Below are 15751 nucleotides of genomic sequence, written 5' to 3'. Positions count from 1 at the left end.
TGATGCACACCTTCTATTTCATGTTAGTATTTTTGCATATGCTAAATATGGAAAGCTTTGAAAAAAGTTAAAGCATTCACTGTTTCACAAGAGTTATCTTTTTTTTTATAGTATCCCTATACCACTGAAATTAGTCTGCATGCAGTAGTGGTACAACTCAAAAGAGGGATTAATCTTGACGATGTGGTTTCCAACAATGATATATTTGTAACAATATTTGAGAATCAAGAGAAAGTTTTTGAAGTTCATAATAATTTTCAAACTCAACAGGGTGTTTCCTCTTTTGTTTACAGACTTGATATTTGCAAGTTCCCTGCCTTGACAGTAATCATCATGGATAGTGGTAAGTTTGTGAACATAGTGATGAGTGTGCATTCTTTATTTTTCTCTATGAAGTGAGCATTAACACACCCCAAAACTATCCTCTGCTCAGGGTCCCAATCAGTTCGCACAAAAAATGTCCTCTGTTACTGAACTGATTTTGCTGTTACATATGATGTAGATCTTTGCCCACAATAAGCTGAACTGGAATCATACTACTGATCTGACAGAGATGTTATATGCAGACCATAATAATAATCACAAACTCATTTGTGGATCTTTGAAAGCCAGCTGCAGAATGAAGGCCACAGAGCTGAATTTCCAGCCTTGCGTACTTTAGTTTCGCTGTTCCTAAGCTTGTACCAGTAACTCCAGAACCTCAGAGCAGAAGTCACTTTTTAAGCTTTATGTGTAAATACTCGAAACATTTTTCTACATTCTACCCTTTGCAAGTCAGGTAGTTTTATTAAGATCACCTACAGAAATATTCAAATTTATCAGTTGCTGCAGCATTGAATCTGAAATTAAATATTCTAGTGTTTGGCGGTCGTTTTAGTTGCTTGGGTGTTGGTAAGGAGACAGAAAAAGGAAGCCTCAATAATGGTCTCAGTAGAGCTGGTTTCAGTGGCCAGGATGCCCTGGGCTTTGCTTCGGCAACACTTTTGTGTCCCAGAATACTTTTCCCATGCTGCTGCTCCGTGTTCCTTATATCACTAAAGACCTGAAGCCTATTTTCTTTGCCTGTGACAGCTACAGCTGGCAGGCTGAGACATATTTATCCTCTCTTCTCCTTGCCTGTCTCTTTCTGATTCTGATATAATTTCAAGTTCTTAGCGTGTCTATTCACTGTTATGATAGCACACAGGTTTTTCTGAGAATATAATAGATTGATCTGTCTGTATTACTGTCTTCAATAATAGTTAGTCAAACTAAGATTTTTGGAATGGGTTTTTTTGTAGCTTGCTGATGCATAAAAACTCACAAAAAGCCAGGTATTACAGGGTAATAGGATGAGGGGTAACGGTTTTAAGCTGAAAGAGAGTAGACTTAGATTAGATATTAGGAAGAAATTTTTGACTGTGAGGGTGGTGAGGCACTGGAACAGGTTGCCCAGGGAAGTTGTGGATGCCCCATCCCTGGAGGTGTTCAAGGCCAGGCTGGATGAGGCTTTGAGCAACCTGGTCTAGTGGAGGGTGTCCCTGCCCATGGCAGGGGGGTTGGAACTTGATGATCTTTAAGGTCCCTTCCAACCCAAAGCATTCTATGATTCCAGTCCATTAGATTTGGGAGTTGTGTATCTTCATCTATATTCTACAGAAATTGAGGGAGAGGAAGAGACTTTAGGGTTTTTTTTTGTTTCTGTGTCCGTCTTACATAATGCCAAAATAATAATTTTTGTTTTTTCCTTTATCTTGTATTTGCTAGTTAATCTCTTTAACAAAGTGAAAAATTAAGTTTTGTCTTGCTTCGTTACTTTACTCTTGCCACATGCAATTCTTCCCCAATCATCTTCAGCTCCATAGTAAGAGCTGCAGTGAATCCAGCTACCCTTGGCTAGGTGGGCTTCCAGCCCAAAGCACCTTTTTTTTTTTTTTTCCCTCCCACACTCCTATGCAATTATAACTGAATGCTTACATGGTGATGGTCCTGGAATACTAAGAAATCAAAGTGGTTTCTGCAGTATGGTTCCTTTATCTCATTCATAGGATTCATCAGGCAATGGCTGTTTCTCATTAAATCACTGTGTTTCAATCAGTATCTCCATCAAGATTGCTTTGGTCGGTGTATGTTCTTATGTTTCCTTGCCACATTTGTATTGATTTCTCAAGAGGATTTAAAGTCACTAGGAGTGTGCAGAGCTTTAAAAAGTCAAATCAAAACAAATTAATATATTTCATTTTTTCCAGCGTTGCAGGGTCTAAAGCCGTCCCTGGTCTGGACTAATCATAGACCATTGTTTATCATATACATTCAGAATTATTGTGGGTGTGGTTTATTTTCCTCAGGGTACCTTTTTGTCTCTGTGATATATATGTTTTCTATACTGTATTGTGGGAGAAGAGAGACACTTTCTGAATATAAATTGCAAAATAAAAAAGTTGGTTTTTTAAAAAGTCATATATTGGCCATTCTTGAATATCGAATTATTTTAGTGCTTTGCTGTTCTTTGTCAGTGCATTTTGAAGCAGAAAGGTATGCTTAGCTCTTTCTGGAAAAATATGCTATTACCTAGAAACTCATCCCAATGTGTATCAAACACAATATTCCGTAACATAGCCTCTCTTAAACCTTTATTCTCAGTTTGCTTCTTTGGTAAATTGGAAAGTGCATGCGGAAACAAAGATTAGTATATTGTTTCTGACAGCAAAAACTTTAAATCAGGGTATTTTCAGCTACCCGCGTTTTCTTCTTTATTTCTTTTCGCTCTGCATCCAGTACAAAGCTGTCATAGTCTGTCTCATTGCCATTTTCAGGAATGGATTCCAACTATGAAATGAAATTCCCTAGGTTTTATCTGCTGAAGGAAGGGAAACTTGATTTATAGTGCATTATCTGCTCTTCGGTGACTCCACATACGGACACTCTTAACAGAGTACAGAGGGCTGTAGCTTGTTCCACTTGAGGAATGCCCGCAGGAGGAGTTGGTGAGAAGTAGAGCACTGGCAGTCCATCCCCACGCATAGCTGCATGCTGGCTTCCTGATGTGGATAAGTCCTTCATCTCATCACGTTTAGGTGATCACTGAGGCATGTTGAAAGAAACCAAGTTCTTCAAGCCCAGAGGGGACTCAGGAGAATTGTGTGGGAAATGGAAAGAAGCCACCCTTTTTTTCTTTCCTTTTTGAAGAGATTTTTGAATATTAATTTCTATGTTATTTAGTCAGTGAACTTACACAATTGGAGATGCTGATGTGCTCACGCATGGTGCTACAGAAAACCGAAATTGCAGTGGGTGCAGTTGTAGAGTTGTATGCACTGAACCTCTGACATCATCATGGATAGTATAATCTGTGTGGTGCGTGTACATACCACGTGTATTCAACCGTGAAAGTATAGGAGTGACTGGTGTTTCGGAGTTTAATCTTCAAATCTTCATTTAATCCTTTGCAAAAGGAGGATGACTGTCTAACGAGTTATAACAAAGTATACTGCAGAGACTAAAAAAAATGAAATTAAACTAGATCAGCCTAATTATGGTAGTAGCCTCATGGCTGAAAAATTCCACCCATCTATCTTACAAGAAAGCAAAAGTATAGTGACCATCTTTGTAGACTTGCTGCCATCCTTTTTTAAAATTCAAAATCAGATGATTAAGAAAAAAAAAAAACCACAGCAAACTGATTGGTAGGTAAACCATTGCTTAAACCAGTCAGTCTCTGTCTTTCAGCAGTACAAGTTTGTCTTCCTAGCATAGCGGTGGTCCCAGACTAGCTGTAAATGAACTAATGAATGGTTGCATAGGTCAGGAAGGTGTTATGGAGTGTATTAGTATGACAGTACGTTGAATAATTAGCCCCTCTTGCTGGCAGTGAGAGTCCGAGAACGGTGTTGCACTGACATTATATTCTTGCTTCCTGACCTGAAATACCTGGAGAATTTCTGTGTGATTCACTGCAGATGTACCTCCCAGGTAATTCAGTCCACTGGATTTTGGAGTGTTCCAGTTGCTGCACATTACTGTAAAAATCATTGGGTCAGGGAGTTTGAGGGAAAGCTGGAACATGAGAAGAAAAGAAGTTGCTTCCAGCTCTCTTCCTTGAACAGGAAACTAAGGAAAGCAAATAAAGAATACCTGTGCCAGAACATTGGTTGCTTTTTGGGGTTGTTTTATTTGATTCATCAGATAAGGTGAGGTCTTCTGTGTGATTCAAGCAAGTAAAAAGAGACTACTTCACCCCACACTCCAAGAGAGTTACTATTTCATGGTTGAGATTTCTGGAGTGAAGGGAGCAGGTCTGCTTCAAAGTTACTTAAGAAAACTTACAGATTTAAACTTTGATAAATGCAGCTGTTCTGGTGTGTGTGACTCTGGGTAATATTCATAAAAATTTATATAAAAAACTGCAGAGCCTTCTGGCTGTGATGCCCTCAGGCAATTGCAGATATCTTTTTGGATGTTCACAAGCAGGATTTGTTTGTTCTGTGTTATTTAGTTTAAGAAGTCTCTTGAGCTGAGCATGTGCCTGTCTATTCTGAGCACTCTTAGGCAATCTCTTTTAAGTATACATGACTGTGATGCTGAATTGAGGTCTATCGCATTTATGACATTATAGCAATAACTACTGAAATTGTAGGCCCAATTACTTTTAATGGTGAACAAAACTAGGAAAGGCCTTTTATCATATTAAATAAAGGGACAGACTTTGAAAAAGCTCTTTTGTTTCTCAAAAGGACATTTTCTTTGAACAATTTTTGCATGAAGCTTTGGATATCTAAAGTGACCTTTGTTGTCTCTCCTCTTATACAGTGTTCCTGACAGAGGACAAAGCCAATTCTGTGTTGAAAAGATACCCGAGAGCCAACACTTTTCTGGAAGAAGTAAAGGAAGGTGACCTAGAACGTGAATGCAAAGAAGAAATCTGTAGCTATGAAGAAGCAAGAGAAGCATTTGAAAATGAGGAAAAAACGGTATGTTTTGGACTGTATTTAAAGATGAATGGGGGGTATTGGTACTAAATTTTTAGGTGTGCTGAATGCTTGTGTTTTCCAACATTACATTACATTTGCTTTTCTTTTGGGCCTGTTTCTTTAAGCAAATAAGGTGTAGAGTGGAGATGGATAGGCTGCACAGCAATAAATTTTGAATCTTTTGTCCCAATTAAACTGAATTTGAAGGCATAGAAGTCTCAGATAATTGTGCTCATATGTGGTGTGAAAATTGGCAGCTAGGAAGAAAAGGGACATGAATTAATAGCACCACTTGAGAAAAGGTGGGCAAAACTGTCATCTGTTTGGCAGCACTTTTTACCCAGAAAGCCTATGTACTGGATCTCGTATCATGACACACTTAAGTCTGACCCAGATACCATAAATGCAGTTGTCTTGCTTGGAAGAAGTGGCTTGAGAGCAGCCCTGAGGAAAAGGACTCAGGGCTGTTGGTTGATGAGAAGTTCAACATGAGCCAGCAATGGGCGTTTGCAGCCCAGAAAGCCAGCTGTGTCCTGGGCTGCATCAAAAGAAGCATTAGCAGCAGGTCAAGGGAGGTGATTCTCCCCCTCTACTTGTGAGGCCCCACCTGGAGTACTGTGTTCAGATGTGGGGCCCCCAACATAAAAAAGACCTGGACCTATTGGAGAGAGTCCAGAGGAGAGCCACAAAGATGGTCAGAGGGCTGGAGCTCCTCCCATATGAGGACAGGCTGAAAGAGTTGAGGTTGTTCAGCCTGGAGAGGAGGCAGTTCCAAGGAGACCTAATAGCAGCCTTCCAGTACCGAAGTGGGCCTACAGGAGAGTTGGGGAGGCACTCTTTATCAGGGAGTGTAGTGAGAGGACAAGGGGTAATGGGTATAAGCTGAAAGAGGGCAGATTTAGGCTAGACGTTAGGAAGAAATTTTTTACTGTGGGGGTGGTGAGGCACTGGAACAGGTTGCCCAGGGAAGTTGTGGCTGCCCCATCCCTGGAAGTGTTCAAGGCCAGGCTGGATGAGGCTTTGAGCAACCTGGTCTAGTGGGAGGTGCCCCTGCCCATGGCAGGGGGGTCGGAACTCGATGATCTTTAAGGTCCTTTCCAACCCAAACCATTCTGTGATTCTAAATAATGGGATTGGGACTGTTGTGAGTGATATAAGAAGCAGAGGGCACGAGTTTTGACTTACCTCCCTCCTTCTGGAATAGCTTGTTTGTTTAATGTGTTCATATTAAAAGAGCGAGCAACTTAAAAAGCTTTCAATTTAAAATACATTTTAGAAACCCAGGTGCTGGTGTAGCTGGCTAAAGTGTTCAGTGCCCAGACTCTTAATGGTCTAAAAATAAGGAAAGACTAGGGGTCTTCTTTAAGCTAAAATCTGCAAGCCCCCAGAGAGTATTGTTAAGCACCGGTGATCCAAAAACACGGAAAGAAGAATATTTCCAGTGCTGCTGTGTGTTATGCAAGGGCAGTGATACATTAACTTGACAGGAATGAACCAGATACTGCCCATACAGAACTGTTACATAAGTCTGTTGGCTTCTCTAATTAAAAGATTGTTGGCTAATGGCTGTGCAAGCAATAGCTGCACGTCATACCCAACATATATTGCTTCCAACAAATAAGAACAGCACACAGACTTTTGATGGTAGCATCTGATCTTTTTCATAGAATCATAGAATAGTTTCGGTTGGAAGGGACCTTAGAGATCATCTAGTTCCAACCCCGCTGCCATGGACAGGGATATCTTCACTAAATTTTTTTATTTTTTTTTAAATTCCAGACAAACATGAATTAAATTAGGGCTGAACTTGAGGATAAACCGAAAGCAAAAAACAGGTGCTAGAAAATGTGACTCAGAAAACTTACCTTCAAAAAAAACGTTATATCCCCTGTGTAGTTTTTGCACAGGGTAATAGTACTTGCAAGGCCAATGAGTTAATGGGTGAAGTGGCACAGGAAGTGATGCGTTCCACTCTTCAGTGGCTGAGCTGTACATCAAAAAATAGTGATCTGTAAAGGTATAGTGAACATTTTAAGTTCTTACTGTCTTTTTGTTGGACGTCATACCTGGGGAGATGGATACGGTTGGAATGAGAACTTTCTGATTTAGTAAAATGAAGTGCAAAGCTTTTGGCATTGTCCCGCATGACATCCTTGTCTCTAAATTGGAGAGTGGATGGACCCCTCAGTGGATAAGGAGCTGGCTGGATGGTCGCACTCAAGAGTTGTGGTGAACGGTTCAGTGTCCAAGTGGAGACCGGTGATGAGTGCCATTCCGCAGGGGTCAGTATTGGGATCAGTGTTGTTTAACAACTTTGTTGACGACATGGTCAGTGGCATTGAGGGAACACTCAGAAAGTTTGCTGACAACACCAAGCTGTGTGGCGTGGTTGACATGCAGGAGGGAAGGTATGCCATCCAGAGGAACCTTGACAGGCTTGAGAGGTGGGCCCATCCAACCGCATGAAGTACAACAAGACCAAATGCAAGGTCCTGCACGTGGGTTGCGGCAATCCCAAGCACAGATGCAGGCTGGATGGAGAGTGGACTGAGAGCAGCCCTGAGGAAAGGACTTGGGAGTGCTGGTCGATGAAAATTTCAGCGCTCAACATGAGCCGTGAATGTGTGCTTGCAGCCCAGAAAGCCAACCGTATCCTGGGCTGCATCAAAAGAAGCAGGACCAGCAGACTGAGAGAGGGGATTCTTCCCCTCTACTCCACTCTTGTGAGACCCCACCTGGAGTACTGCATCCAGCTCTGGAGTCACAGAATCACAGAATGTTAAGAGATTGGAAGGGACCTCGAAAGATCATCTAGTCCAATCCCCCTGCCGGAGCAGGACACCTAGATCAGATCACACAGGAACGCATCCAGGTGGGCTTTGAATGTCTCCAGAGAAGGAGACTCCACAACCTCTCTGGGCAGCCTGTTCCAGTCCTCAGTACAGGAAAGATATGAACCTGTTGGAGCAAGTTCAGAGAAGAGCCACAAAGATGGTCAGAGGGCTGGAGCACCTCCTACACAATGACAGGCTGAGAGAGTTGAGGTTGTGCAGCCTGGAGAGAGAAGGCTTCAGGGAGACCTTATAACAGCCTTGCAGTACTTAAAGGGGGCTACAGGAGAGATGGGGAGGCACTCTTTATCAGAGAGTGTAGTGATAGGATAAGGGGTAATGGTTTTAAGCTGAAAGAAGGCAGATTCAGTTTTTTTTACCGTGAAGGTGGTGAGGCACTGGAACAGGTTGCCCAGGGAAGCTGTGGATGCCCCATCCCTGGAGGTGTTCAGGGCCAGGCTGGATGAGGCTTTGAGCAACCTGGTCTAGTAGGAGGTGTCCCTGCCCATATCAAGGGGATTGGAACTAGATGATCTTTAAGGTCCCTTCCAACCCAAACCATTCAGTGATTCTAAGTAGTAGGGTGTGTGTTGTCTCTTTGAAGCTTCTTCTTTCTGAAGGTTTAATGTGCATACATACATTTTTTACCTTCCAAACTTGGCTTGGTGTGGCCGTTGCTGATGATACCTCATTGTGTAATAAAGAATAGTGTGTACAATGACACAACTTGTGTAAAATTCTAACACAGTATCACTTTTGCTTAAGTAGTGCAGGAAGTTCAAGTCACTAGAGAAAGCATAGCCTAAATATGTTGCCTCTCACTTCAGCTTCTTTTTCACCATTTAGGAACGTTTTGTGTTTTGGCTTTATTTAGTCTATTGTCCCCCAGCGGTATCCATCCTTACAGCCACTTCCGTGTCCCAGGGGAAGCAAATGGATGCAGTAGAGTAGGATCATGATATAGTATGTTCATAGCAACAAAGATGCAGTGATTTCATAGTAAAGATGGACTGGAATTCAAATAGGGTCTGTAGCTTATTTATCTTTTGGTAGCTTTGTTTTGTGTCATCTCTCTCTTTGTACTTTTTATAATGTCCACTTGGTTCTTTGTTTTTCTGCAGTCTTCTGAGGAAATGTGCAACATCCAGATTTGTAATATTAAAATAATATCAAGCAGTTCCCTCAAGTTATTTTTGATGCATGAGGTTTTCTTGGAAGTTAGCATTGTGTATGTTAAGTTTACATGCATAGCTATCATGGAAGTATTGAATGTCTGTAATATTGTGTGGGCTTGGGGATTTTTATAGGTTCATAATTATTCCTTAAAATTATAAAGTTAATTATAAAGGTAATACGATTATGTTAGCAAAGGCTAGAGCCAACAGGAGAATTTACAGAACTTTGTGGATAAAATAGAATATGAATTTCAGTGTTGACAAATGTAATGCATGCACGAGAAGAGGGAACATGCATTATATATATGATTGGCTCAGGAACAAGAGCTAAATTTGGATGTATGAAGACTTGAGTTTAATGCTCAGCAAACAAAACCAAAACAAAATAAAAACCTGAGTGCTAAGAATCTGAAGAAAGGAATAGGGATCAAAGTGTGAACATAATTATGTCATTGCAGACCCTCATCTTGAATGTGCCATGTACAGCTCTGATCCCTCTGTCTCTTAAAAAGCAAATTACTAGCTGAGGAGGGACCAGAGAAGTCTAACAGTTGACCAAGATATGAAGGGACTTCTGTAACAACAATAGATTAGAAAAGAGTTAAATCAGGGAACACGTGATGATGTCTGTGAGAAGCATGAAGACTGAAGTGAGGTCAGTCACTTGCCATCCTTCTGACAGGAGACCTAAGAGGGCCTAAAAGGAAACGAGAAGGTGCAAAGGAAAATAGAAGTTATCTCTTTTCACCACAGATAATAGAGCTGTGGACTGCCCTGCCACAGGATGTCTCAGATGCTAAAAGCTTAGGTTCAGAGAACAACAATATAAATGAACGGAAGATAAATCAGTCTGGGGCCATTGAATAAAAGGGGTCAGCTTTGGCTAATGGAAGTTCTTGAAGTACAGGTATGTGGAAGCTGGGGGAGTATTGCTCCCTGCTTATGCTTGAACTCTTCTTTCAGGAGTCTCTGATGATTGTTGTCAGAGAGAAGGTAATGAATTAGGTGAAGCCTAGGTCTGATGCAATAAAGCTATTTATTTATAGTACCTGTAGCCTGCAGGCAGCACTATATGTTGTCGCTGTTCAGTTGTCAAAGGTTGTTGGGAGACTCAAGATTTGTTCAAAGGTTACTGTGCTAAGTATCAGGGTGTGACTGAAGCACTGATAGTAATTTTATTCCCATTAACTTTTTTTTTTTTTTTTAATTATAGTGGATGAAGATTTTAAAACCTAGAAGGCCTAGATCTTTATTTGGAATGGAATCATAGAATCATTTAGGTTGGAAAAGACCTTTAAGATCATTGAGTCTGACTGTAAACCCAACACTGCCAAGTCCATCACTAAACCATGTCCCTAAGCACCACAGTTACACATCTGTTATGTACCTACAGGGATGACGACTTAACCACTTCCCTGGGCAGCCTGTGCCAACACTTGTTAACCTGTTTGGTGAAGAATTTTTTCCTAATATCCAATCTGAACCCTTCCTGGCACAACTTGAGGTTGTTTCCTCTTGTCCTATCACTTGTTAGTTGGGAAAAGAGACCGACACCCACCTTGTGTTTCAAATTTCCCACGAATGTTAAGTATTAAAGAAATTGCAAGGTTCTCTGTATGGCTGTATTCTAGCAGAACAATCAAAATACTAAAAAGCTTATCAAACACCTCAAAACTTGTCAGCACCAGATCTAAAGTGATGTGATCAAGTAAGACTTGTAGCATCAATTTGTGTCTAATTATGGATGCTGGATAAATACTCAGACAAGAAGAGGTGAATCTTTTCCTGACACCTGAAATTGAGGGCAGACCAGAAGAGAACAGTGTATCAGGTGCACTCACTTCCCATTATTGCTTTGTTCATGTCCTCTACCTACGGAATACCAAGCAGTCTTCTGGCTGGCATATTGTTAGTCCACCTTTAAAACAAGTCAGACAATTGACCGAGAATCATTTGAGGCTGATAGTGCTGTCAAATCTAGTCAAGGCCTCAGCTGAAATTCTCAGCAGGGTGCAAGTCTTAACTTTCATGTGGATCCCTTGTTTGATTCAGCATTTAGATCCAGTTGGCTGATGCTAACTCTGTTCTGAGAAGTATTAGAAATAAAAGGGAAACAAAATTCTGGCAAATTGTCTGTAACTGTCTTTGTGTGGGATACCTTTGAGAATTCCTTTTGATTATTTCAAACTGGATTTGCTGAAGCAGTAAGAAACATTCAGAAGAGCAGCTCTTGATGGGCGTATATGTTAGATGTTTTTTAAGGAACCATTGCAGTTATCTGATTCTGTGGCCTGCTTAAGTTTTTCAGCCTTTTAAGGCATATATGCCTGCTGTTCCCAGCTGTACAGTGCTCGAGGGTAAATGATAACTGGACTGTCCTTTTCATAAATCACAAGTTAATAATTTTGTCAAGTAGAAAATCCTTTTTTGTTGCTGGTTTAAGAGACGAGCAACTATGGAAGGGATGTTTGTGCTGTGAGTTTTCCAACTTTTAAATTACTTTTTAACTTTCTGCATGAGTTCTACAGCTACTTCCTAGGGTTTCAGTATTTCCCCATGTATTTATTTTTTTTATACCAGTTTGTACAAATCCTCACACTGTGCAAATTCATCCTAGTTCTCCATGGTTTTGTTGGGCATCATTTGACCTTGACCAGGTGGCTTGTACTCCTCCTGTGCCAGCACTTTACAGTGCAAGGGAGCTGTGGGAAGACAGAGCAGAGGGGGAGCTGCTTGGCAGCTGCACAGCTCGAACCTTAAGTATCAGTGTCCTGCACTTCCTGTAACTAACAGTCTTTGTGCTTCTCCTTGAGCTTTGGCTTGCAAAAATTCAAGCTGGAAACCTCAGGTTTAGTACACTAGTAAGTTTTTTTGGTTGGTGGTTTTTTGTGAGTTGGTTTGTTTGGAGGTTTTTTTTTTCCCCAAAGAGGAAAATGTAAATAAAGCTTTTTTTAAAAAATTACTAAACAAGTGGGTTTTTTAGTATTTTTCACCTGTGTGCAGACCTTTATCTCTGTAAGACAGCCTTAGATGTGAAGCACTGTAATTTTTGACTGGTGGCGGGGTGTGGGGGGGGAGGTCAAGTCTAAACTGTCTTGGAATTTCCTTTGCCTTGCATGCAAATGGAATTGGACACTAAACTACTTTTGTCCTTAAGGCAGTTTAAACTCTTACCTTAAGCTCTTTATGCACCTGTCTGGTCACACCATCGACTTGAACATCCTCCGCAGCCATACACCCTGTTCTGAACTAATTGCCTGCCACTCTGGGAAAAGAGCTTTTCTGCTGCTTTGCCATTTTGCAGAGTGATAAGGAGGGATGCTGGTATTGCAGCTTTCTGAAGAAGGTGCAGAGATGTTTTCTCCAGCAGATAGCACTGAGTTAGAAGTAATGAAAACATTACTAAAATATAAGTCACGACGTACTGCCTTTACATTGGAGAGGGTGCATTTCCTCCGCAGTCTGCAACACAAAATACATCGCTAAGGGAAAAGTGTGATTTCTGTTTCATCAAAACTACCTTCTCCTCCACAGTCTTTAAAATGACACATCCTTGCACAGTGTATTTGATGACTTTCAGTAAATATTTGCAACTTTAACCTTGAAAACATACATTGTACCATTTTATTCCTTTGCAGCTGTTGAGGCAGCAGAACAGTGAAGCAGGAAGCTTGGTTCCAGTACAGATAATAGCAATTGATGCTAGTGAATCTTTTTCTAGTTTTTTTTAGTTGACTGTATATTTATTATTTATTCCACTTAAGAATCTAGTTAGTCATCTTAAAAATTAGTTACCTTTCCATCTTCAAACCAGATGGAAAGGTAATAGGTAACAGATCTCCCTAATTGCCTGATGATCTGATGGGGAGAGGTAGGGTGTTGGGTTTTGTTGGTTTTTATCATGCAGAGATCCCAAAAAGTCCTAAGTTGTGTTTTATTTTTTAATGTTAGTTTTCCCCATTAAATGCTTTTCTAAAGTCAACACAGTTGATCTGGGATTCACTGTGGAACTGCATCAAGAAAAGCCCTTGTAAAGAAGCATTTAGAGAGGTTAGTGCATCTTCCAAGATTTACTTACTTTGAAGTCAAGGCTACTTGACTTAGCTTAGATGATTTGGACCTGGGTTTACATCAGAAAGGGGCACTGTGATGACATGCTTTGATGTCAAGCCTTGGAATTTAGGAAGAACACCTGATTGTGGTTTGCTGTAGGAATTAAGTAAGACTTTTTGGGGTTTTTTTGAACTTGCACTGAGTATAGGGAAAAGAACAACTGAATTTATGTGGTGTTTTATTTTTTTAAAGAGGTACGTGATAGCCAGTTGTTTAATGCACATGGTGTTGCTCTTAACCTTAGTAAATTCTGATGCAGAAGCATTGTGAGCATGTGTTTTGCCAATGGTGCCCTGGTCCTGACTTTGCACAAGGCAAGATTAGCCTCCACATCAGAGGGGCCGTGCTGCTTTGGACTCAGGCTGCCTCTAAGATGTGTTTAGTGGCATTCTCTGTTTAATGCTGATCATGTGGCAGCAGTTCTGAACTGAAAAAAAATATGGATCTACTTTGTTTGTGCGCAGTTAGTCTGCAACCTGAATACATAATTTACTAATAACTGAGCAATGACCATATACATTTTGCCTGGTGAGTATTTTATAAATACTTGCATGTGAGATGTGTGTCAGCATTTAAAATAGAAGATGGCATGAATATAAGTGGGTCATCTCTGCATTTTTAGAGGAAACTAAAGAATTTACAGTTTCTGGCATAGATTTGGTGGGTTTTTGTAATTTTTTTCTGAAATTATACATGGCTATAAAACACAGTGGAAGTGTTTCTTAGTTAAGAAAGATCTTAAAGGTGATGATGACTTCTTTTTTGAGGCAGTTCTTCATAGAATTCACTGCAGAGAAAACTGGATGGAGAATGATCTTTGTACTCCTGCTTGTGCATAGTAATATAGCAAAGAGTACTTTCAAGTACTGGTGTCCTCCTTCGTCTTTTTTTTTTTTTCTTGCTCGTATTTTCACTTTCTGTTCCATTTATCTGTATCTGTGTTGTCAAAATTTCTAAAATATAATAAGCTGTGTAATATTCTTGTACTGATGAAGCTATTTTTAGCTATAAACAGAGGATCCGAATCAACTCAGAATAAGCTGACAACAGTTGCTTTATGAGCCAGAGAGCTGGGGAAGTCTAAATTATGAGATGGTAGTACAACATTGTTGCGCTTTGCCAAAATGGTCTGCTATTCTGAAATAGTATTTCCCTCTCAAATTGCATTGGTATATTATTACAATTTTAAAACAAACGACAAACTAACTTTTACTTTGAGTGATGCTGAAAAATTTTTATCTACCAGATGGCTGATGTGCATGCTGATTAGATTTCTAACCTACTCCTGTCTGCACTGCAGGTTTGTAAACATGAAGTGCAGGTACAGGAATCTTAAAAGCAGTGAGGACTTGGTCTGAAAAAAAAAACCAAAAACCAACCACCACTTTTTTGTATCACTAGCCACATCATAAGAAAATTTCAAAGTTTATTGTGTGCTTATCCATACCAGTTCTTATTTTTAATTATCAGTGTTTGAAATGTCTTTTTTCTTCTCATTTATTTAAAACAAGTTGATTGCAATGATTTTTTTTTTTTTAACTCTCTTATAGTTCTGACTTATCCTGTTTTGCTCTTTTAGAAGGAGTTCTGGAAAGTCTACAAAAACGGACTTCAGGGAGAAAGTAACACAGGACATAACTGGTATTCATTTTACCTTGCATTTCCATTAATCATTGGCCTTTTTGTTATCCTCATTGTCATTTTTGTCATATGGAGATGCCTGTTTAAAAAGAAAATGCGTAGACAGTCGGTGTACGCGCACAGGGGAGCCCACGAAGCGATGGGTGATGGTGCCATGGCTGATGGCAGAGGTCCTCTTCCACCGCCCCTCAGCATTGTTCATTCCCCACAGGAGGAAATGTATGAAGTCAGTGGGCTCTCACCAGGAGGTCTGAGCTATGCGGATGGACGGTCAGACTCAATATCCACAAGGCTTTCAAACTGTGATCCTCCTCCTTCATATGAGGAAGCCACTGGTGAGATCAGTATGAGGAGTGAAACTGAAGAACAGTTAGATCCACCCCCTCAATATGAAGACATTGTGAATTCCAGTTCAGCCAGTGCAATTGCACTATCTCCTGTTGTGACCAGTACTAAGTAAAGCAAGAAGAATGCTATGGACTTTTAAAAAATTACTAATAATTTTGTAGCACTTTATCTTCACTTATTATGCATTTCTGTAATTTAATGGACTTGTATAATTAACTTCACTTTTGTTTTAGATTCACTTGTTCTTTGGATTTGGAATTTTTTCGCTTACAGCAGGTCTTAAAAGATAAAGAATCTGTATTGAGAGCGTAGTGCAGGTACAAATGTGGTGCTCTGTCACACTTCTCAAACTTACCTCTGCTTTGAGGGATGTCACTTGTTTTAAATGTTGTCCACATTCCCCACAAGATTTGTGGAATCTCCCCCCCTTTCTTATTGCAGACTGTCAGAATTGCCTGAAATGGGGAATCCTTGAGCAACATTTTAGATAGTTATTTACACTAAAGGGGACTGATTTTGCAGTATTGCCTATTGTCTTGTTGGTTCTTTTTTCTCACTTAGATTTCTGTTCCATGCTGCACCCTATCTTGGGCCCTTGGAAGGCTGAGAGCAGTATGCCTTTGTGTTCAAACCAGCATTTCGTTAGAGTATGCTGGCTTAATAGCAATAATTTCAGAGTCCTAGCAGAGGAGGT

The 15751-nt window shown here is 40.3% G+C and overlaps 1 protein-coding gene across 1 annotated transcript; it reads left to right on the top strand.

Annotated features, from left to right (window-relative positions):
• The first annotated feature begins 299 nt into the window (after nucleotides 1-299).
• PRRG1 (proline rich Gla (G-carboxyglutamic acid) 1) lies at nucleotides 300-15192 on the top strand. The gene is made up of 3 exons (XM_010077377.1): nucleotides 300-343; nucleotides 4789-4949; nucleotides 14648-15192. The coding sequence occupies exons 1-3, from the start codon at nucleotides 334-336 to the stop codon at nucleotides 15167-15169; spliced, it is 693 nt and encodes a 230-aa protein (XP_010075679.1). The 5' UTR covers nucleotides 300-333; the 3' UTR covers nucleotides 15170-15192.
• The last annotated feature ends 559 nt before the right edge of the window (nucleotides 15193-15751 follow it).

Source organism: Pterocles gutturalis, unplaced genomic scaffold, assembly GCF_000699245.1.
Source record: "Pterocles gutturalis isolate BGI_N339 unplaced genomic scaffold, ASM69924v1 scaffold37548, whole genome shotgun sequence".
NCBI lineage: Eukaryota > Metazoa > Chordata > Aves > Pterocliformes > Pteroclidae > Pterocles > Pterocles gutturalis.
This window is presented reverse-complemented; position numbering and strand designations above follow the sequence as displayed.